This window comes from Onychomys torridus, chromosome 7, assembly GCF_903995425.1.
Source record: "Onychomys torridus chromosome 7, mOncTor1.1, whole genome shotgun sequence".
Lineage (NCBI taxonomy): Eukaryota > Metazoa > Chordata > Mammalia > Rodentia > Cricetidae > Onychomys > Onychomys torridus.
In genome coordinates this window covers 23,060,005-23,082,410 of record NC_050449.1, presented here as the reverse complement: position 1 = coordinate 23,082,410, position 22,406 = coordinate 23,060,005, and the positions used below count along the sequence as shown (strand labels likewise).

The 22,406-nt window shown below is 39.4% G+C and overlaps 2 protein-coding genes across 6 annotated transcripts in view; both read right to left on the bottom strand.

Annotated features, from left to right (window-relative positions):
• The window catches only part of Opcml (opioid binding protein/cell adhesion molecule like), a 1,142,273-nt gene that overhangs the window by 479,919 nt on the left and 639,948 nt on the right, over window positions 1-22,406 (bottom strand). The window lies entirely within an intron of this gene.
• On the bottom strand, window positions 18,061-18,501 carry LOC118587686 (60S ribosomal protein L29-like). Its single transcript, XM_036193686.1, has one exon. The coding sequence runs from the start codon at window positions 18,499-18,501 to the stop codon at window positions 18,061-18,063; it is 441 nt and encodes a 146-aa protein (XP_036049579.1).

The following is a 22,406-nucleotide window of genomic DNA, read 5'->3' as shown; positions in this document are numbered from 1 at the left end:
ATATAATGAATTCCTTCCTTTATTTTGGTACTAAACACCAAGGAGCACAATCCGTAGTTAACTTCATCATAATTGTCATTGTTGTCAAAACTTGCATTTTTTCATGGAAGTGTTAATAAAAAAAACTGAAATAATTTTGGAAACCTGGATTCTATATACTTTTATTTTTCAATTGTATTACATTTATTTATTTTGTACATGGTGCATGTGCCATGGTGAGCATATGGCGGTCAGAGGACAAGTTTCAGTAATCAATGCTCTCCTTCCACCATGTGAGTCCTAGGAATTGAATTCAGTTTATCAGTGCTGTGGGCTACTAACCACTTAGCCATCTTGCTGGCCCCTTTATGCACTCATAAAGAAAATGACTAAAATGAACTAGAAAAACATCATTTCCAAGACAATGGGTTTAGGCGTTATTATCTTCTGGTACTGCCAAAGCAGGAAATGACTTCTTTATAACCCTTTGAATTTAAAGGCCATGTCTAGATCACTCCAAATCCGGCAAAGGCATTGCTTCTCATCGATATTACCTCTCTCTTTTTCTCATCTGCTTTCTCTCCTTCCCTCTCTTATTTAGATAACTTTCACTGTGCTCCTTTACCCACGCCTGCATGTATGATGCAAGCTAAAGAAACAGTGAGAAAAAGGGAAGAAATTGAGAAAACAGAGGGCCTGGTAGATGAGCTTTTCTGCATCCATGCCCATATTTCTTAAGCTTTAGCCTGTTATCACATCTCATATCTGCTATTTGGGAAGGGCATCCTAACTGAGGCCCTTGGCTGTTTTGCTTCTGACTTTCAGCTCAGCTCACATCACCCTGTCTTCCACAGACTGCCAGCTACCAGGATGATCTGTTGATGTATCATGTCTTTGCCCAAACCTTTCAGTGGCTCCCCGCAGGCCACAAATCCATGCCACATCTTCCACTGGGCCTTCTGAAACCAAAGCACATTAGCAGATGGCTTTCACCTGATACCAAATATATGGCAGAGTCAATTTGGAGGAAATTTTATAATCTTAAATGACACTTAGACAAATCTTTTAAAAGAGGTCTTGACACAGAATTTCCTGAAGATAAAATTTAGGACAGTTATCCACGACTTACCCATTACCATAGCCCCCCTCCTCCCTTGCTTTTTCTTCTATTATGTAAAAGCAAAACATAAACAAATCACAGATTGTCATAATGGCATTGACTGAAATTGACACATGGCAACATTAGGAGATCTTATGCATTTGCATTAGCAAAAGTAACTTAAAATCAATGATTTGGAAAGAAATTATTCAGGAAATCCTAATGACTTATTATAGTAAAACACTTATGAGAACGCACCCATTAATGGGGGACAATTACTGGAAAGCTAAATTTATTATTCAGGAAATCAATTAACTAGTATTTAATTACTTAAGATTATGAACCTTTCGTAAATATTGGTACACTTTGCTTACAAATATCACTTCTGATTAGGAATCCTCGGATAGGAAGTAACTATATTCAGTTCCTAGTCTTCTGGGTTTTTAAATTAAATACACACACACACACACACACACACACACACACACACACACACACATGTACACACACATATTTAAAGTACTTTTTAACGTTTTAAATTTGCATACAAGGTATTAGTTGTCATTCCAGAAGTTTCAAACAAATTGTGTTTTACTACAGTCTCTGCTCTGGTCACACCCCCACATGCCACTATTCTGAACCTCCCTTCAGTCCTTCTCTGTGGATTGTAATTGTGTAAAGGAGCGGCCATTAGAGCACAGCCATGCATGATGTAGTCTGACCCTCTCTTCCTTTACCAAGAGGACCCCAGTTTCAGGAGAGTATTCTCTCACCCAAGGCTGCATAGCTCATTCAGTATAGCCTTCAGACTACAATCAAGAAGTCCGTGGCTTCTACAGCAACCGTTTCTACACATGTTTATTCTTGAAATAACCTCCAACTCAACAGAAGGGAACAAAGGGAGTGGACCCATTTGCTTTTTTTTCAAGGCTAGTAGATAGCAATGTGTGCCTTAGGAATTCACAAGCCTAAGTTATTTTCTAAGCTTGGGAGAGGTCAGGCATCTCGCACTGGCTCCTCCCCTTCTGCCTCTGCTACAGTTCACCAGACATCCCTTTGACTCATTTTCCGGTGTTTTCTGTGTCGCTATTGGCATAACATCTTATCAGTGGAGTTAATTACATCCACTTGGAGTGTGAAGGACAACTTGATTGTCTCAAAGAGCCAGAGGCCACATAATCCATCTCACTGCTCTCACAAAACAAGTTCCCAATTTTCTGCTGTAGGAAGTGAGAGGGATGGCCCAAGGCAATGTGCTGGTACTTGCCCTCTGCCACAGAGAAGGAAGTCAAAAAAGAGTGTACTTTCTCCTCCATAGACAGAGACCAGCCTTGTAGATGTGTGTTCCAATCCACCAGAATCTCTGTGCATCTACACTGTCCACTGGCTTGCCTTTTAAAAGTCGCTATCTTTTAATTCATTCCCAACATAGTAGCATATAGATGTAGCTAAGTTTGCATGTCTGATTATACATCTGATCATTCTTCAACTCATCTGAAAATAAATATGGAGGATGGATTGTCATCTTAGTGTAATATGGCTAATCCCTGGTGACCATGAGTTTAGTGTCTCTGTGTATTGATGATGTACTTGTTTAGATTTATCAAACACTATCCAATCTGGTGCTTCTGTATGTAGATGAAACGTGGAGAAATTTGAATTAGTTGCAATTATGGCCAGGATGACTTTATCAGTTTGTCTTTAATCTTGATATTTGAGAATAGGTTGAGAAATGAGTTTCTCAGAGAAGCTGCAGTTTTGACCTCAGTGCTGTGGACATGTTCTACCTGATCTTACCTTACGAAAACTCCTAGCAATCCATGACCTCAAACTGCTCATGCTTTGGCCAATTCCTGTCCAAGTCTATAGCAACTGGGTGGGCACAGGGAATGGGTCCTACCTGGGCACTGTAGAAGCAGAACCACGAGTTAGTTAAAATTGTGTGCAATAGGGTGCTGTGTAACTTTCCACTTTGCGGTAGTCAGAGTGAGGAGCTGACCCACATCTGTGAGATGGATACTGTCAGTACACCACCAGTCATCTTGCCCCCTGGGTTCTGGTAGCTATGTGGGCTTTGTGGAGACTGTCTTCTCATGGTGTTGCTATCTCTGTGTCCTGCTTATTTCTAAAACTAGGCATTTTCAAATCTACATCATACAGAGATCATGTTGGATCTAATAATGGAAGTGTGGAGAGCACAGAAACCCTGCCTTCTCCTTGTGCCTCCTCCTCATTCAGGCCTTTTGAGGTCCTGATCTTTTCTAGCAGGCCACAACTGACATCTTCCCACCCACTCTTAGATATTTGTATGTGCGGGTATGTACTTATCTATGTTTTAAACATGTAATGAATATAGTTACACAACTTGCTTTCACCTTCCTGTGACAGACTGACGTCTTCCTGCCCCTTAACAGCCCATTATTTTACAGTTGCTGAAGCTACTGATACAGAAAGGTGGTCCAGGGTCCACTGTTGAAACATTTAAATTGTTTTTCACTTTCGTCTTGCCACCAACTCAGTATCAATAGATCATTTGCAACACTTGCCTAACATTTTTTAAAATTCTCCTGGAATTTGGAAGGAGACTATTACTGTTGGTACTGTTCTCTCTGCTAATTATTCTCTATGGGCTAAGCTGAGGGCTAATAATAATAATAACCTTCAGGTTCTTGGTTAACTCCAAAGTAGGTAGAACACTCCCCTGTTTTCCAGACTTACTGTCTCTTACCTACACTGTAGGGCTGAGATGTCAATCAACATGCAAATCTTTAAATTTATAGATATAGGTAATTGCCTTTTCCAAAACATTCACACCTTTATATTCTCATCAGCAGTGTGCAAGAATTAACCTTTTCCTTGAATCTTCTCTGATGCTGCTATTTTTTATGAGTTTTCTAGAGTAATTTATATTTCATGTTTTAATTTGTCTCTCCCTGGTCGCTCCCGAAGCTCAGCTTCTTACCAGGTATTTATTTGCAATTTTATTTCAGTGAGTTGCTGATTCATATCGTTTGTCGGCTTTCTGTTGGGTGATTTATCTTTGGGTAGTGATTTGTAGCTATTCTTTATATAATCTAGTTATTAATGCTATAAATACTGCTAATCGTTTTCTCGCATTCTACCAGTTGCATTTTAAATACTTACATTATCCTTTTCTGTTTAAAACTTTTGTATTTAATAAGACACATCTATCTATGTCTCAATCTTTCCCATTATGGATTTGACTTTTCTTCTTAATTACATAATGTTTGATTACTCCCAAGATTATATAAGTGTATGTGTATGTGTGTGAAATTCATTTTATCTGTCAAAAGTTGTCTATTTATACTAATATCTTGGTCTTTATTTATTAGGTTTGGGGGGTCCTGGAAATCAAATCCTGTCTCAGAGCACTAAGTAGGCACGACACTGCTGAGCTGCACCCCAAGTCCAGTGCCATTTTCTTCCTTTATTAGTTATTTGAGAATTTCCTATAATAAAATGTTTTCATCATATTCATCCTCCCTCCCCAAACTCTTTGCAGACCAACTCCTTTATCTTCCCATCCAATTTGGGCTACTTATTTTCAGTTGTAATATGGAATATAGTTACAGATTTCTTATTGGAGGTAATACAGGATATACAAATAGGACACTATCCATAGGAAATTAATGCCATCACCACCAAGAGAGATGGCCTCTTGTCAAATGTTTGTGTCAACAGACCCAGGGTGCTCCTTTTCTCTGTTATTTCTGTTTGTCAACTGCAGCCAAGTCCTATCCACATGAGTCCTGGGAATCTGAATCCTGCCTCCTTGCATGCATTTGCATGAAGAAAAGCATAGGGATCACATCACCAATTTTTATGCGGAACTGTGAAAACAAAGGTCAGTACAACTCTTAGTTTTTAAACATGAATACAAAATCTAAGTAGCTAAGACAATGCCTCAGAGAAAGCAGAATAAAAGATGTGCATGAGAGTTTGAAAATGTCAGCATACAAGTATGCAGTACACCATTAAAGGAAAGGGATGAAATAAAGAAGTATAAGGACAGAAGAGAAGGGGGAAGGTAGAAAGTCTTCCAAGAATTTTATAGAGACATTTTGAGGGAAATAAAAAGAGACGCATCTTCCCACACCCGAACTGTCACATCACAAAATGTCTGAGATTCTCATCAGGGCAGCACACAACAGTTAACAAGATAGACTGGAGCCTAGGTCCTCCAAAGAGTAAGGCACAAAACTTTAATACAGGCAGCATTAGTCTCATTTTGATTTTATTGTTAATTGTGATGGCATTGTCACATCAGGGCTCAGTAGTTATTTTGTTGGCACTGGACCCTGGGGATGAGCCCCTCAGAGCATAGAGAATGGACTGCTCTCAATCATCAGGTCCAAGCTACCATAACTAATCCATCATCTGTGGCCTGCAAGGCTGGCTCCTGAGTGTCGATGTGGAGTTAATTAGACAAATATTGTACGCTCAAATCCAATTGATTATTAAAACACCATAACGAGGATTTAACACCACAGCGTGTATTGGAAACGCTGTATTTTACCTTGGCACGCGCCTGCTCACCCCTAAACTGACATCCACTGACAATTAGCATTCAATGGCTACTATGGCTTGTTCTATCATCCCTGATTTAATAAGACAGTTATTATTCTCTCTGCTAATTAATATCTATGGATCAAACTTGGGGACTGGGTATCAGGCATGCATGCCCCTGGTAAACTTGAAAGAGGTTGATGTGATGCCTCTTTAGCCTGACTTGCTGAAGGTACTGGACTTAGACAGAAGTAGGTGTTTTCCTTGAGCTGGGAAAAAGAAAAAAATCCAAATGAAGTGTTCTCAGGTACCTGGCTTCCTCTAAAGAAATTATCACTCCAGTTGTTGATGTAACTGTCATGTTAAATAAGAAACACAGAGCTAAATACAGAGTTAATAGCCAAGAGGTCAGAGAAATAGCTGAAATCTGAAAACCTTACCCTTCACTGCTGCTGCTGTCTTTCCTCTCTGCAAGAAGCCTACTTCCTGTGTCCTGACTTTTTATAGACTTTCTGTTCTGCCTTCTCATTTGTTGTAAACGCAACCACATGACCTCCTCGTCACTGCCTGTCTGTACAGACCTCCAGGTCTTCTATGGTTGGTATTGAGATTAAAGGCGTGTGTCACATGCTGGCTGTATCCTTGAACACACAGAGATCCACCTAGCTCTGCCTGCCAAGTGCTGGGATTAAAGGCATGTACCACCATGGCCCAGCTTCAGCTATGGCTTGCTCTGACACCAAGGCAACTTTATTAACATACAAATAAAATCACATTTTGGTACAAATAAAATATCACCATAATGCCTCTTTAGCCTGACTTGCTTAAGGTCCTGGACTTAGACAGAAGTAGGTGTTTTCCTTGAGCTGGGAAAAAGAAACAAATCCAAATAAAGTGTTCTCAGGTACCTGGCTTCCTCTAAAGAAATTATCACTCCAGTTGCCATAGCACCTGAGGCTAGTTTAGCCATGTGATAACCTTCCCTGGGGTCTGAGTGAAGACATTAGCAGTGTGCCACTACAAACTCTTGTACTTTGGATTAAATATATGGGATTTTGTATATAAAAAAAGATGCTAATCTAGAGTATGACAAGATTTCTGAAAGATGCTCTTCTACCTGCATGCCTATGCCTGCTTGTGGTGGCCAGGTTTTTCTCTATATTGGCTTTATATGTTTTGCTATTTTGTAATTAGGGTTAGTTCTATGTCATTGGTCTTGAAAATTAGGTAAAAGTACAATAAGGTAAAACTACAATGTGATCTTTAATTTACTAATTTAATTAAACAGATAAAGTCTGCTTTACCTTTCTTGTAACACTATTTTTAACATCTGCTTTTAAAATTGTTTTGCATATTTTTAGTGTTCTAATTATTGCAGAACATCATCCATTAAGTGATGTAAATACAAGGGGCATTGATCTTAGGAGTACAGTGGAATGCTTTTTCACATGTACAGGCACACATTCAAGAGCACACAGACCAAGTCACAGAACATCCCACAATATCTCAGGACTTCCCCCACCCTCGACAGCTGCCAGCTGTGATAACTATATTGACAACTATCATCACTAGATTGTTTTGCTTGCATGTGGTCTACTTAACACTGGAATCATAGAGAGCGGAACTTTACTGTTGGGGAAGCATTTGCTTATAGAAGTAAAAATAACAACATCCAGCTGAGGGTGGGGTTAAATTGTATTTTTTTTTTTTTTGGTTGTTAATTGGTTAACCTCACTTTATAATATCATTAATTATCTAAACTTTTTTTCTGGTGTGTATAGCTAAAGACTGTTCTCCACTAAATTCTTAAAGTCTCAGGCATTCTTAGCAGATTCAAATGAGAATATTAAAGTTGCAAAAGGCACAGAGACATGTGGTTCCCATCCTCCTTCACAGTTTGGTTTTGCCAGGAGAGCTGGCAAATTATAGGCTTGAGGGAAAGAAAGTGTAACCTTTGTCGTTACATCATTCTAAAATAGGACTCACTTGAGGAAGTATGACCATGGTATGTTTACATGTCTACCACATTATCTGTGTGTATCATTATGGAGGAAGCAGTTAACTGTAGGGGAAATGTTCTTGGTACTATGTACAGTGAGCAGGACTCATTGAGTACAGGATGGGATGAGACTTAGTACATTGGCCAGCACTGGAGAAAATCATCAAACCTGGAAGCAGGCAATGTTCAGGTGTGGAAGCAGCCATAAATTTGAGCCTGGATTCAGCCCCAGGCAGGAGTCCTTGAGACTAGCCTAGTAAGACAAAGAAGGCCCTCCACTTTCGATGGTTCACATTACCAGGCTTGCCTAGGAAGAAGATCAGCAATGAGAAGGGGTTTTCTTTTTTTTAATTTATTTAAATTTATTTAATGTTACATTGGCGTGAAGGTGTCAGATCCACTGGAACTGGAGTACAGGCAGTTGTGAGCTGCCATGTAGGTGCTTGAAATTGAACCCAAGTCATCTAGAAGAGCAGCCAGTGCTGTTAACCAATGAGTCATCTCTCCAGCCCCAAGAATGGATATTCTAAGACAGTTATTCTCAAATTGTAGCTGTGGGAACAAGCCCCATCCCCTTTACTGGGAAATTTGTCAAAAATACAAACTCTCCAACTTGTGTCTGGGTCCTCCCAATCAAAGACTTCAATAGGAGGCTGAGAGTGTCTATCTTAGCAACTCCTCCAGACAGTCCCAGTACAGGCAAACCACTATAATTGGGATGGCAAGTAAGGCCAGGTCTTAAGAGTTAGAAACTACTGTCAGATCTGGACTGCCCACATAAGAAGTGGGAATGAATTCTGGGTGAGAGTCTACAGCCCGAGGTTCCACAGAGTAAGGATGTTCGTGAGCATACACACACTGCTGTATGGTCCCATCATTTCTGGAGGAGTCTAACCATACAAACACACATTCACAGAGGATCAGAGTACTTAGAATAATATGTCTAACTGCTTGATTTAAGATTCTCCCACCTCAAAACTGAGCTGTTTAAAGGTAAAGACCATGCCTGCTAATCTCCATGCACAGTATCTAAAAAAAAACACTTGAACCGTGATAGGGGCTCAAAATATGCTTGTGGGATGAAGGACAGAGATAGTGTGTGTGAGGGGAGAAATAAATAACAAATTAAAGGAAGCACATGAATAGAGTCGGCACAAACCCAATGTCCAGCACGGGCACCTTCATTAAGTGCTTGCCAGAGGCAAGGTGAAAGGGCAGTGGAAGCACCTGCCTGTGGGATGTAGGTTCCTTCTGAGGAAGGGGTGAAAATGTCCTGGAATTACTCAGTAGGTTTATATACTTAAAGGCACCGAATTGTACATTTTTAAAGGGTGGATTTTATGGCATGTGAATTATATCTCAATAAAAATAATTACATCTTTTAAAGAAGCAGCATGTGTGAATATCAAGGAAGGCATTGAGAGAGACATTTCATAAGTCAAAAGCTATATAGAGAAGAAATCTGGAGTTTCACGCAATGGAAGTGAACAGGGTAAGGACACAAACGTGGACAGAGAGGACCGTAACCAGACTGTGCGTACACACACACACACACACACACACACACACACAGTTTGGCTGTCTCAGCACAGCATGGCAACCAGAGCCCGCTTTCTTGTGGACGCTACACAAGAGGCCCTGCAGTGACCAAGCAAACGCTCCCACAAGTGAGGACCAGCTCAGGAAAAGCCAGAAATGGGGGCTTCTGGTGACTACGACCTCCCCCCTGCCCTTATCTATAACCTAAAGAAATGGAGCCTGGAAAAAGCCTCCAACCAGAGTGCTGGTGAAGTGCTTGATGAACACTAAAACACAGGAGCTACACGTGCTTCTCCGCAGAGCATGGCGCGAGAAGTGGTATCCAAGAAAGGGTGAGGCCCCAGGGTGGTAGTCCTTGCTGATGAGAGGAGGCAGGAGAACTGGGTTCAGGATCAATCTGGGGTGCAGAGTATGACTGTGTCTCAAAACAAAAACAAAAAAAAACAAGGGGGCGGGAGCTGGGGATACAGTTCAGTGGTAGAGCACTTGCCTGCCACGTGCAAGGCCCTGGGTTCATTGCTAGTATTATGAAACTAAAATAAGCCCAGAACGGATGCACGGTGAAGCAGGCTAGGAGCTTCCTGGATCTGGACCCAACCCCCACCAAACGTGAAGGGAATGGATGTTCTCTGACCAGGACAAGCAGCAGCTGGCCAAAGCTACAGCCTGCTCTCTGGCTCTTTACAGCCGCCCTGTTATTACCACCTATTTCTTTTTATGCGACTGCCAAAATACCACCATTAATCTTTCGCACTCCCTGAAGGCAAAACACGGGTAATTGGATTTATCTGGTTTTAGAATTTGTTAGGTTCCGTTACCATATAAATAAATAACTGACCTCCAGAGCACGGGGAGCCATGCTGGCGCTCCTGGCGCGTCTGGGCCTGGCTGGCAGAAGCAAGCGCCCATCCAGCTCATTCATCTCTGCTATCTCCTAGCAGCACCTTCTCGCCTGTCCTGAGCCCAGCTCCTGCTCAGCGTGGCTCAACTCAGGAAGTTTTATAGCCTGATTCCATTCCTTCTTCCTACAGCCCAATATTTCCCTGGGATGCTCTCCTCCCCCACCCCAAACACACACACACACACACACACACACACACACACACACACACACACACAACTTTCTCACTTCTCCCAGTGTCCTTTATACTGTTGGTGAACCTTATTATCCCTATCTTCCTTTCACTACAGACTTCATTTTTTGTTCAAGACCACTGGGTCAGCCATCATGGGAGGGTCACAAAGAAGACTTAGCTTTATCTTTTCACTTCCATCAGAGTAGACAGCTGGGAGAGCCGAGATCCCTTACCCTATATTATCACGCACTGTTGACACCACCCACTGTGACAGCTCCCAGCAACCTTGCTGAGCTCAGGCTTTGGAGCCACCCAGCACCTAGCTTCCTGTATATGGGCTGGAAGTACTCCTTCCAAGAAAAGTCCAGGTTTGCAAAACTGGCTCAGTGGCAAAGTACTTACCTACAATGCATCAGGCTTGAGTTCAATCTCCAGTGTGGATGCAGCTGTGAAAAGGCACCAGAAGGTGCATGTGTGTACCTGTAGGGGCTTCACTTTCTCATCCCAGCCAACAACTCCACAAGGAAGTCTGCTGAGATGGGGAAACCCTGGAGAATATTTTCCAAAGAGCAGATGAGATATCCTCAAGTCCTGACTGCTTCGGACATTGTAGTGTGACAATTTGATGCCTGGAACTGCTGGAGCCATCTTGTTGCCATAAAAATCAATGATTTTGGCAGTTTAGTGGATGGAAACCAACCATGAGAATGCCCTATCTAGCATCTTTATCAAGTGAGGCTAAAAATATCACCATTAGTGACACCATCATTAATATTGTGTTTTATTCCTTGGTACTAAATCCTATCTGATATGTAATGTTTTCCTCCCCCAGACAGCTTAATTGGACCAGGAGTGGACATGAACTCACCTGGAACACTCATGTATTCTCTCCTGGGAATCTGGAAATGTGAAGGGGACACCAGGCAATCTGAGAACCCATGGACTGAGAGATGCAGGAGAATCTTCTTCTACCCTGTGCCCAGAAATTAGTGAAACCAAAACACATATGGAGGGAACAGGAGTAGGGGACTATGGGACAATGTGGACAGAAGCAGGGGACAGAGTGGCTGCCCGTGTTCTTAAAAGCACCTATGTACTACCTCCTCTCCTTTCAGAAGCCAACAGTGTCTACTCCCCTTGACTTATAAGTCCTGATAATATAACTTTCTTCTCCATTAACACAGTTGGGTATGTTTTTGTAAATCTTAACAAGAAGTATAAGAGAAAGACTGTTGCACTCCTAGGACAGATGTACAGGTAGATGAGATGACCCCCAGCTTTCCACAAAAAGGCCCACTCATGAGAGACATGCAGATACCATTGAGTGTCCGAACTGACGGCCACAGGAAAATGTTGCTGGTATGCAAAGATGACTGGTTCATTGCTTTAGGGTGCTCAGGGAGAGAGGAAACACTAAGGCCACACACAGTATTTCCAAAGGAAAATAAACAGACCTGGTTTGGGTTGCATCAGAATCCAGTTCCTGGGTGCATGCCAGAGGAAACTCAGAACAGAAATTTGTCCTCTACAAAAATCTTCCTGGGTCATTACAATGCCCACCATACTCTGTAAACTGGGAACTATGAAGATAAAGGTGACTGAGGACAATAGAGGAAGAGTGACAGAGGAATCGGCATTAAAAGGGGACCTGAATGGCAAGCAAGACCCACATATGCAGACAGAAACTGGGAAGTCAGTTTTCGGAAAAGAAGCAAATTTCAGATCGCTACACAGATGGAAATTGTGTAGATTCGTTACCGCTCCATCTTTGCTGTGGTTTCAAATGTATAAATGTCTCCTTGCCTACTTATGCAGTCGGGCAGATGAGGACAACAGGTGTGGTAGATCTTCTGCCTTTTGTTAAGAAGGCATTGCTCACATGCAGGGTATCCAAATTCAGCTAGCTAAATTCAAATCCTAGCTCTTTCCCCAAGAAATTATTATATGCTCTTAAAGAAGGGAAAGTGTGTATGCGTGTGTGAGAGAGGGGGGTGGTTGTGGGTAGGATTAGCAATGAAGAAACATCTTCTTCCTTCTTGGTGCTATAGAGTGAGATAAGCATGTGAGTGCTTTATAATGTAGCAGAGTCATGTGGTCATAACTGGCCTGAGCTGACCAACGCTGCCTGAGACCTGATCCATGACCCTGCTCTCTACAGAGCTTCTTTTAAGTTTGCAAGCAAGGCAAGTTTATTGAAGACAAATCCCTTCAATTCTTTTTTTTTTCCCAAGCTACTCTTTGTTGAGGTTGGTGTTTCTATTCTTCCAGTACATTAAAACATTTCACCCCACTCTCACTTTCTTTGCATGGTTTCTAAAGAGATGGATGCCCAACAGAATTCTTATCCTGGCTCTTCTGTAAGAAGGTAACTTTTCCCACATAGCTTTTTTTTGAAAATTTTCTTCTTGATAAAAAAAAATTGAGAATTTTCAGTTTGGATGTAATATGCTTAGACAATCATTTACTTTTTAAAACTTTTCCTGCTTAGGGTTCATAGACCTTCCTGGATCTGCGGTATGGTGTTTGAGATTACTCTTGAGATCTTTCGGCCACTGCTATTATAAGCATGCCTTCTATTCATTTTCTTTTGTTTCTGATAGTCTCATCATAGGCGCATCCTTTGCAACTGCCTCTCAATTTCTAGATTTTTCTGAATATTGTGTTTTTTATTTATTTTCTTTGACTTTTAGCTTGGGAAATTTCTATCAGTATGTTTTCAACCTTACTAATTCTTTTCTTAGCTATGTTTAGTCCCGAGATGAGTCCATGGAAGACATTTGTCATTTCTATAAGAATTTCTTTTAGTTCTAGAATTTCCCCTTATTCCCTGTTAGAATTTTCATCCCTCTGCTTATGTTAGCCATCTGTTCTTACATGTGGTCCATGTTTTTAGCATATTAATCATGGTTATTTTAAATCCTCAGTCTGATAATTCTAATAATATCTCTGCCACATCTGAGTTTTTTTTTCTGATATTTTCCCTGTTTCAAGCTCTGCTTTTTTGTCTTTTAAGCTATAGGGCCTGGAATTGAATGTGTTCACTTCCTTCATGGATTAGGTTCTAGTAAAAATTATTTCCTTTGAAGGAAGGTATTTTTTAAGGAAATCAGAATCCACTGAGTATATTTCTAAGCAGCTACTCTGTGCTTTTTGACTGTTCTATATCCACCACCACACACACACACACACACACACACACACACACACAAAAAAAAAAAAAACAAAAAAACAAAAAAAAAAACAAAAAAAAAAACAGTGGAATCGTGGGCATAAAATTCATAGAAGTGCAGAGGCTCCCCAAAACCAGCCTCTGGAGTTCTTAAGTTAGTCTTTGGTCAATGGCTTTCGAGAATCCTAGAAGAGCCAGAAGCCAGCAGCACCTACTAGGTCATCATGAGCCATGATTCTCTGTCTCTGCCAGTCTTCAATTCTCTGATGCATTCATATGAATTTCTCACTTTTAGAATGTGGAGACTTGTTTCCAATGTTCAATTTAAAAAAGAAAAATAATAGGAAGTGTGGCATTTTCTACCATGTTTGCCCCACTTGTGTTGCTATAACAGAGTGAAATTTGGTAAAAACAGCATCCTAGCTCTCTGTCCTCAGCAATTGTTCAGGGCAAAATATTCCTGCCAGAAGAATACCAAAGTATTTAAACCCCATGGTGAGAAATGGGGTGGGATACTTTGAGAAAGCAGAAGATTTGAAAGTAGCACTCTATGTTGCATGAGTAGATAAAACCACACATACAATGGCCTAGGGACAACATTGTCAGCCAAATGCCTCAAACTCTCCACACAGGCCTGCTTAGTTCAGGTCTTCTTGGCTTGGAAGCAGTCTACAAAGTACAGGATAGGCAAGCCTGATGACCTCAGTTCAGATCATCAGAACCCACATTAAATTTGGACAGAGGAGGTGCAGGTAGCTGTACTTCTAGCATACTCCTACCCAGAGAGGAGAGATGAAGACAGGAGAACTGTACTTTCAGAAGCCTGTGGGCCAGGGAGTCTGGCATACACTAGAGGGAACAAGAAGAGAGACCCTGTCTTGGAAAGTGAGGACCAACAATCAAGGTGGTCTTCTGGCTTCAACAAATGCATATAGTATGGGCTGCATCTGCACTCACACATTCAGAAACATAGAGGCACAGAGACATGAATAACTAAAGGGAATTATAAAAATATGCAAACAAACTTACAATTTTACCAGAAACACAAACATTTCTAAAATAGCATTGAAGACAAATTTTGGATTTGAAACAAAGATAATGACAATAAAAACTGACTAGGGATATTCACCAGGAGACTTGTGGGGGCAGAGTGAACAACTTAGAAAGTGGGCATTAGAAACTGGCATGAGAAACAAGCAAAAGGGGTAAAGTGAAATAAAGCAAGGAGGAACATTCGGGGAGAAAGATGATCTAATCTTGAGAGATTTGCACAACATCATCAAGCCAACCAATATATTCAAATCAAGAGTTCCAAAATGGGAAGGCATTTTAGAAAGAGGAGTTTATTTGAAGATACAGCCTTCAAATGTCCCAAATTCGAAGGAAGAAATGCATACATAAATATAAGAAGCTTACTGAACTCAACTTAGGGTGAACCCAAATATAACTCCACGGAGATCCGTTATGATTCATCTGTCAAAACTGAAGACGACGTGAGAATCCTGAAAGCGGTAAAAGCCAAACTCCCGAGGTGTAAGGGAACCAAAGGAAGAGCCTCTGCATGTTTTCCAGAAGAGGAATTGTAACCTAGCAGCCCTGCAGTTTGTATTTAAAGTGCTGAAAGCAAGTAGCAAAAACAAACTGCCAGTCAAAAGTTCTATATCCTGTTAAAACACCCTTCAAAAATGAGAAAAAAATTAAGTCACTTTCACATAAGTAAAACTGTGGAAACATTACCATGAAACTTTCCTCTGAGAAATGCTAAAGGAGCTTATAAAATGAAAATACAAAGAAGACTGAAAGCAAACTAGGAGATTTAACATTATCTGGCAAATGAACAGATGAAAAATTATTACTATAATTATGCTGCATCACTCCATTTAAAATTTTTATAGGATTTAATAAACCTTATTAGTAAATAAAATGCAAATAAAAAATCTCACACCCAAACAAACCAAGCCCAAGTGTACAACTCAATGAATATCTTCTATAGAGTTAGAATATGAACAGTTAGTTATGAAAGTAAGCTGTGGAGCTTCACATTGGATTTTATACTTTCAATATCACATATATTTGTATATATGTATCTACCACCAAACCTAAACAATTCATGGAAGAATTAGGACTAAAAAAAGAATTAGCATTACTAGCTCTTTCACAGCTCATGTCCAGTACCTGAATTCAGTTCTTACCAGGATTTGAAAAGCAAAATTAAGGTTTGGCTTGGAGACCTGTGCCTATAATTCAAGCACTCAGGAGATGGAGGCAGGAGGATCCTGAGTGTGCAGCAGCCTGTGTTACAGAGGATGACCTTACCTCAAAATGAAGGCAAAACTATTTCAAAGAATATGATTTAATTTAATAACTACATAATATGTACTAATTTATATCAACAATACAAATAAGGATTTAATACTTTTTATATGTGATTGATGGTGGTATCTGCTTAAAATAAATGGTCTCAAATTCAAGATCTTGAATTGAGTCATCATTTAACTATGAGGACATATTACAAAGGATATATCTATAGATCATTAATAAACAGAAATGAGAAAAATAACAAAATATACACTTCAAACAAAATCAACCCAACACAAAGAAAAGCATTAAGGAGGAAATGAGGCTGGAGAAATCATAAGTAATAACAAAACTATATAACAAGCCCCCCCTTAGCATTTAAATGTCAATAGAATAAATACTCCATTCAAAGACACAGAGGGGCAGAATGGATACAATAATAATAACAACAACAGGACCTTATATGCTGCCAGTAAGAATTATGCCTGAGTTTTAAATCCATACATCCTGAAAGGAAAGGGGTAGAACCATTCCTTTGTAACTTAAACTCGAGATCAGAGAAAGCTAGGTCAGTATCACACAAACTCGACTCTCATGGAGAGAAACTATATTACATAATGGCAAAAAGAATGATTTCCTAAGAAGATGCAGCAACTATGGGCATGAGTATAACAATCAACAGAACATCTAATCAAATCAACAACTTTGAGAGAATGAAAGCAAGCCATAGTGTCAACAGTAATATTGGAAACACAAATAATCCACTTTCAATAATGAACCAAACTGAAAAAATAAGAAAAAATAAGAGTATATTATTTTAGTTTAATTATATCAAATACACACACACACACACACACACACACACACACACACACAGAACACTCCATAAACAAAGGCAGGTTATACATTTTCCCCAAGCACATATGGAACATTTGTCATACTACAACATAGAAACATCTCAATATGAAACTTGACAAATTTAGGAAGAGTGACATGACACTGAGTATTTCTGATCAGAATGCAATGGGACTAGAAGTCTTTAACAGAAGAAGGAAAGTTGGAAAATGCACAAGTATGTGTAAATTAAACAAATATTCTTAAATACAAAGCAGTAGAGAAATAGAGAATTTTTTGTAAAAAACAAAAAAACAAAAAAATAAACAAAAAAAAAACAAAGTATCTGAAAAAAAAATCAAAAAGAAAGCACAACATACACATGGGCATATGAGCAGTGTCAAAAAAAATGTGAACTCTGATATTTGTAGTCCAAAACACATATGACAAAAAAGTTTTCTTAACAAGCTTACTAAAATATGTAATGGTCTAGAAAGAGAACAAATTGAACACAATACTAGAAGGTCATAAATATAAACAAATTAGAATAAAGGTAAATAAGACAGGTAACAGAAAAATGGAGGAAAATAAAACACAATTATATTGTTGACCAAACGAAAGTTTATTTATTGAAAAATCAACCCAACTGGCAAATCTTTAGCTAGACTGACACAGAAATGAAAGATTCAAATCTGAGACACCATAAATGGAAAAGAGGACATGGCAGCATTACAAATAATTTTATGGAAACTAAAAAGATTACTCATAGTAGTGTGAACAAATGGCTGCCTTAAATAGATAACCTTGGTTAAACAGGAAAATTCTTAGAAGTAATTCAGCCTTTCCAGAGCAAATCCTAAGGAAATAGCATATCTGAACAGATTTGTAACTAGTTAGTGAGTGGATCACTACTCAGCAGTCCCCCAACAGCAAAGCCTGGGACCAGATCATTTAATCATTAATAAACTTCCCCAAGTATCTATAAAATAATTAACAACAGTCCTCTTTATACTCTTCCAGAAATAAAGAATAGCCAACACTTCCACACACATTCTGTGAACCAGGCACACCCAGAAAACATGAGGAAGGAAAAGTAAAACTATAGACTAAAACCTCTTAGGAATATTGATGTAAAACTCTCTAAAAAACACTTCAAAATGGACTTTGAAAGTGTCCAGAAAGGATTATACAGCTCAGCCAATTGATATTAATTCTTGGAATGCAAGGATGGCTAATATATGAAAATCAATCTTTGAAAAAAACCCCAGTAACATATTGAAGAAAAACAAACAAACAAAAGGAACAGCACACTATCAGTTCATCTGATGCAAAAATTTAAAAAAAGCATTTAAGAAAATATATAAAGCATTTGACAAAATTCAACACCCTTTCAAGGCCTAAATCTTTTTTTTTTTTTTTTTTTTTTTTTAACAGATCCTGCCTCAAGTTTATTTGTAAAAACAGCATGGGGTCCTGATCATCTGCAAATAGTGTGTAGGTGTGTCACACCAGTCCATCTGTCTGGAGACAGAAACCTTTACTATGGGGCCTTCACAGGGGCCTGGGCACCTTTGGGAGCCTGAGCTGGAGCTGAGGCCTCTGCCTTGGTTTGAGCCTTGGGCTTTGGTTGGCAGAGCCTACGACCCTTGGCCATGTAGCTTCTAATCCGCTTCCCGAGCTTGGGGTGAACTATGAAAGCAAGGTGGCTGAGCTTGGGGCCCTTCGGCATCTTGGTCTTTACTACCTCGGGCTTCACAAAGGCCTTGATGGCCTCTGCATGCACACTCACTGCCTTTGTGTTGTTGGCCTCCATCTTCTTCAGGCCTTTCTTGTTGTGCTTCTTGGCAAAGCGCATGTTCCTCAGGAACTTGGGGTTCACCCCCTTGAGAGATTCATATCTTTGCAACCGGAGTTTCTTGATACCATTTCTGTGCCATTTTCGAGATTGGTTGTGTGTGGTGTGGTTCTTGGACTTGGCCATGTCAGAACCGTAACCAGCGGCTTCCAAAGCCTCAAGACCTAAATCTTAAACATACACAGAACGGGGGGAGGGGGGCAGGGTGTAGGAGAAGGAGGAGGAAACCACCTCAAGTTTCTAAAAGTTTTGTGTGTGTGTGTGTGTGTGTGTGTGTGTGTGTGTGTGTGTGTGTATAATATAATGATGAAACATCTAGTGCTTCTTCTCTAATAATGGGGGAGGGGGCAGAGATGCCAGCCAGCTCCTACCAATTCTTTTAAAAATAGTTTAGAAAACTCTAGAAGGAGAAATAAGGCAAGAAAATGATGATTTTAAAAGCATCCAAACTGGAAGGGCAGAAAAAAAATACCTGTTTACAAATGACATAATCTCATGTGCAGAAATTTTGATGATTCTATTAAAAAAAAAACAGTAAAGTTGCAGAATATTAAATCACCACACAAAAAAATTATTTGTACTTTTGTATACTAACAATGAGCAATCTAAAGAGAAATAATGAAAATGATTTTAATTTTGAAAAAAGTAACGAATAGAATATTTACAAATAGAATATTTAGGTGTGTGGCTCCGTGGCAAAGTCTTGCCTGGTATTGGTGAGGCCCTGGATTCTGGGTTCCAGCTCTACTACAAAAACTAAGAGGAACAAAATCAGTGTAACCAAGAAGGCGAAAGACTAGGACAAATAAGAGTTTAGGAAAGATTAAAATGGGTTAAAAAGCACAAGCAGTGGAAGCATACTGCATCTTGTGACTAGGCAACCTTGATAAATTACGACGCCAGCGCTTTCTGAAAGTGATCTCAGTTCACTGCTCTCTCTATCTTCATTTCTACAAAAGATGCAAATTTATCGTAAGGGTCGTATAAAACTACAAGAAATTATAGGTAGCCAAAACAATATTGAAAAAGAACAAAGTAGAAGGTCTCATACCTCCTGATTTAAAACGTCAATACAAAGTTACAGATTCAAAATAATAGTCTAGGTACAAAAGTTTATAAACTCCTGAACACAGCATAAATCTAGGAAATGTTGAATGTTCTTCAATGAAATAGCAAAATCATTAAGTGGAAACTAGATACCCATATGTAGAAGTATGAAGCTGAACCCTTGCCTTATACCTCGTACAAAAATCAGCTCAAATACAAGGGCTGTAAATGGAAAACTACTGAAAGATAACAAGTAGGGAAACTAATTATTCTGGATGGGGTAATACCATTTCTTAGACTTGATACCCAAAACACAGACAAAAAAAAAAAAAAAAGCACAAACTAGACATCAGAAAAATCCAAAAGCTTATTTGATGCTGGGACCAACCCAGGCCTTGTGCATGCTAATATGTTAGGTAAGAGCTCTGGTCTTCAGTGTAAATCCCAGTCCCTAACTCAAAAATTTGATGTATCAAACAGTACTATCTGCAAATAAAGGGCAAGGTGTGGCCTGGGAAGAAATATCTGCATATCATATATCTACAATGCATGGAAACTACAACCCAACAGCAAAGAAATGAACTGTTAAAAAGTGAACAATGCATTTGAATACACATTTCGTCCGAGAAGATACATAAATAGCCAGAAAACATACCAATACTGCCCACCATTGGTGAAATATAAATCAAAATCACAATAAAATGCTAATTTATACTCATTAAATTTAGTATTGTAAGAATAATAAGCAAAAACAGAAAATAACAAGTGCTGAGGGAGTGTTGAAAACGTAAAATCCTCTTACTGTCTTAGTAGGCACATAACATACTGCAGCCTCTATGGAAACAGTATAGTAGCCTTTCAAATAATTAAATACAAAACTACACGAGATGCATCATTTGGGAATAAATTTAAAAAATCAAAAGAAAGGACTCAAAAGTATTTGTACAACCATGCTCATGCCACAATTAGTCATTTTAGTGAATGTAAGCCAAATGCCCATGAGAGGATGAATAGATAATCAAATGTGTCATAGGAAATACAACGAATGAGTGTTATAAAGGAAATCTGATCAGTACGTGCTACAGCAGGAGTGGACCTTGAAGACATGGGACTAAACCAAGAAGCCAGTCATAAAATGACATGTAATATTATATGATACCATTGTCTTATAGACAAAGGATAGTCAAAATCACACATGTGGAAAACAGGATAGTGGTCTCCAGGGACTGGGTTAAGAATAATGTTGGGCTCTAAGTCACTGGACATAGGTGAAGGAAGCTCTGGGGATGGACGATAGTGATGGCATGCCGCCATGTGAATTAACTTAATGTCACCTAAATAAACATGTAAACTAGAAAAGTCATAAATACCATACATAGTTTGTCACACAAAAAGAGACATGTAGACTTAAGAGACAACTCTGTGATTAAAAACAATTGTTCGGCTGGGTGGTGGTGGCACATGCCTTGAAACCCAGCACTCAGGAGGCAGAGGCAGATGGATCTCTGGGAGTTCGTGGCCAGCCTGGTCTCCAATCGAGTTCTAGGAAAGGCGCAAAGCTACACAGAGAAACCCTGCCTCAAAAAACAAAACAACAACAACAAAAAACAAACAGAAACAACAAAAAAAAATTGTTCATGCAGAGGATCTGGGTTCAGTTTTCAATACCCACATGGCAGCTCCCACCTGTCTGTAACTCCAGTTCCAGAGGATTCAACACCCTTTTCTGGCATTTGTGGGTACTGCATTTGTATAGTGCACACACATACATTCAGGTCAAACACCCATGTGCATTAAAGAAAACTTTAAAAACCTAAAAATACATTTTTAAGGAGGCATAGAGGAATCTGGGCAGGGTTAATAAAAATGATTTGTAAACCAGCATGGCAGAAGTGAAGATATCCTAAAGGGACACTATGTCTCTCAGTCTGGCTAGCAAATGATTGAAACAATGGGCCCCCAAAGAAATGGGAATTTCTCCAGGAATCTTATTATGGAAGAAGGGAAAGGCTCCAGACAGAGGGGGAGCTTGTCTCTCAGAAAGAGATTTTACCCAGTTAGTTCCAACAACTTTTCACAGCCCCTTGCAGATGAGATGGAAACCAAGACAAACGCTGGGTTAATGACGGGTGGGACCATGTCCAACACTGTTAGAGGTCAAAATCATCAGCTTGACATTGAAAGGTCTATCTCACTTCAGGACACCAAGGCAGACTTGAGGGGTTTCCTGCACCTTTGTCTTCATTTAAATGTGGCCGTATCGAATAAACCTCCTTTCTCTGCTTTATTACTTTGGCTCCTTTTATTAACTTACTGAGGATGGGTGGCCAAATCCAGCCTGGGGCATAGGTTGTGACTCCAAGTTTGACACCATGTGAAATGGTGTTTACTCACATGGTTGGATATATGTGCCCTAATTAGTTGTTACAAACACTTAGTATTGGTATATTTCACGTAAATCAACTGTTTCTTCTCTCTGTCCTTTCTCTTCCATCTCTTCACTATTTCCTGATCTGTAAGCTCTGTATTCTACACATATGTTCACTATGTACCAATATTTATAGAAGAAATTCAGCTTTTAAATGTCTGCTCTTTCTACAATGGTACTTGGCATATAGTGGACATTAAATAAATGCCATTGTTTAAGTTGAATCCGTTGTGACCAGCTTTCCATATCTTAAATTCTATAACCTCAGTTCATACAATCACAGATTAATCATATTGGACAAATACACTGGCTATATTTGTGCCTTTTTTTTTTCTTGTTCTCATTCCCAAAACAATATAGCTTAGTAGCTATCTGCATTGTGTGGGGAATTGTGAGTAATTTAGAGACAATTTAAACTGTACAGGGAGATGTGCGTAGGTTATATGCAAATACTGCATCGTTTTATGGAATCTACAGATTTTTCCAGTCTGCAAAGGAGACAATCTTCCTAAATAAAGAAGGATGGTTGTGTCTTTAAATTTTTAAAGCTGTTGTT

Coding starts and splice junctions, on each gene's coding strand:
- LOC118587686 (XM_036193686.1), bottom strand. CDS start 18,501: ATGGCCAAGTCCAAGAACCACACCACACACAACCAATCTCGAAAATGG.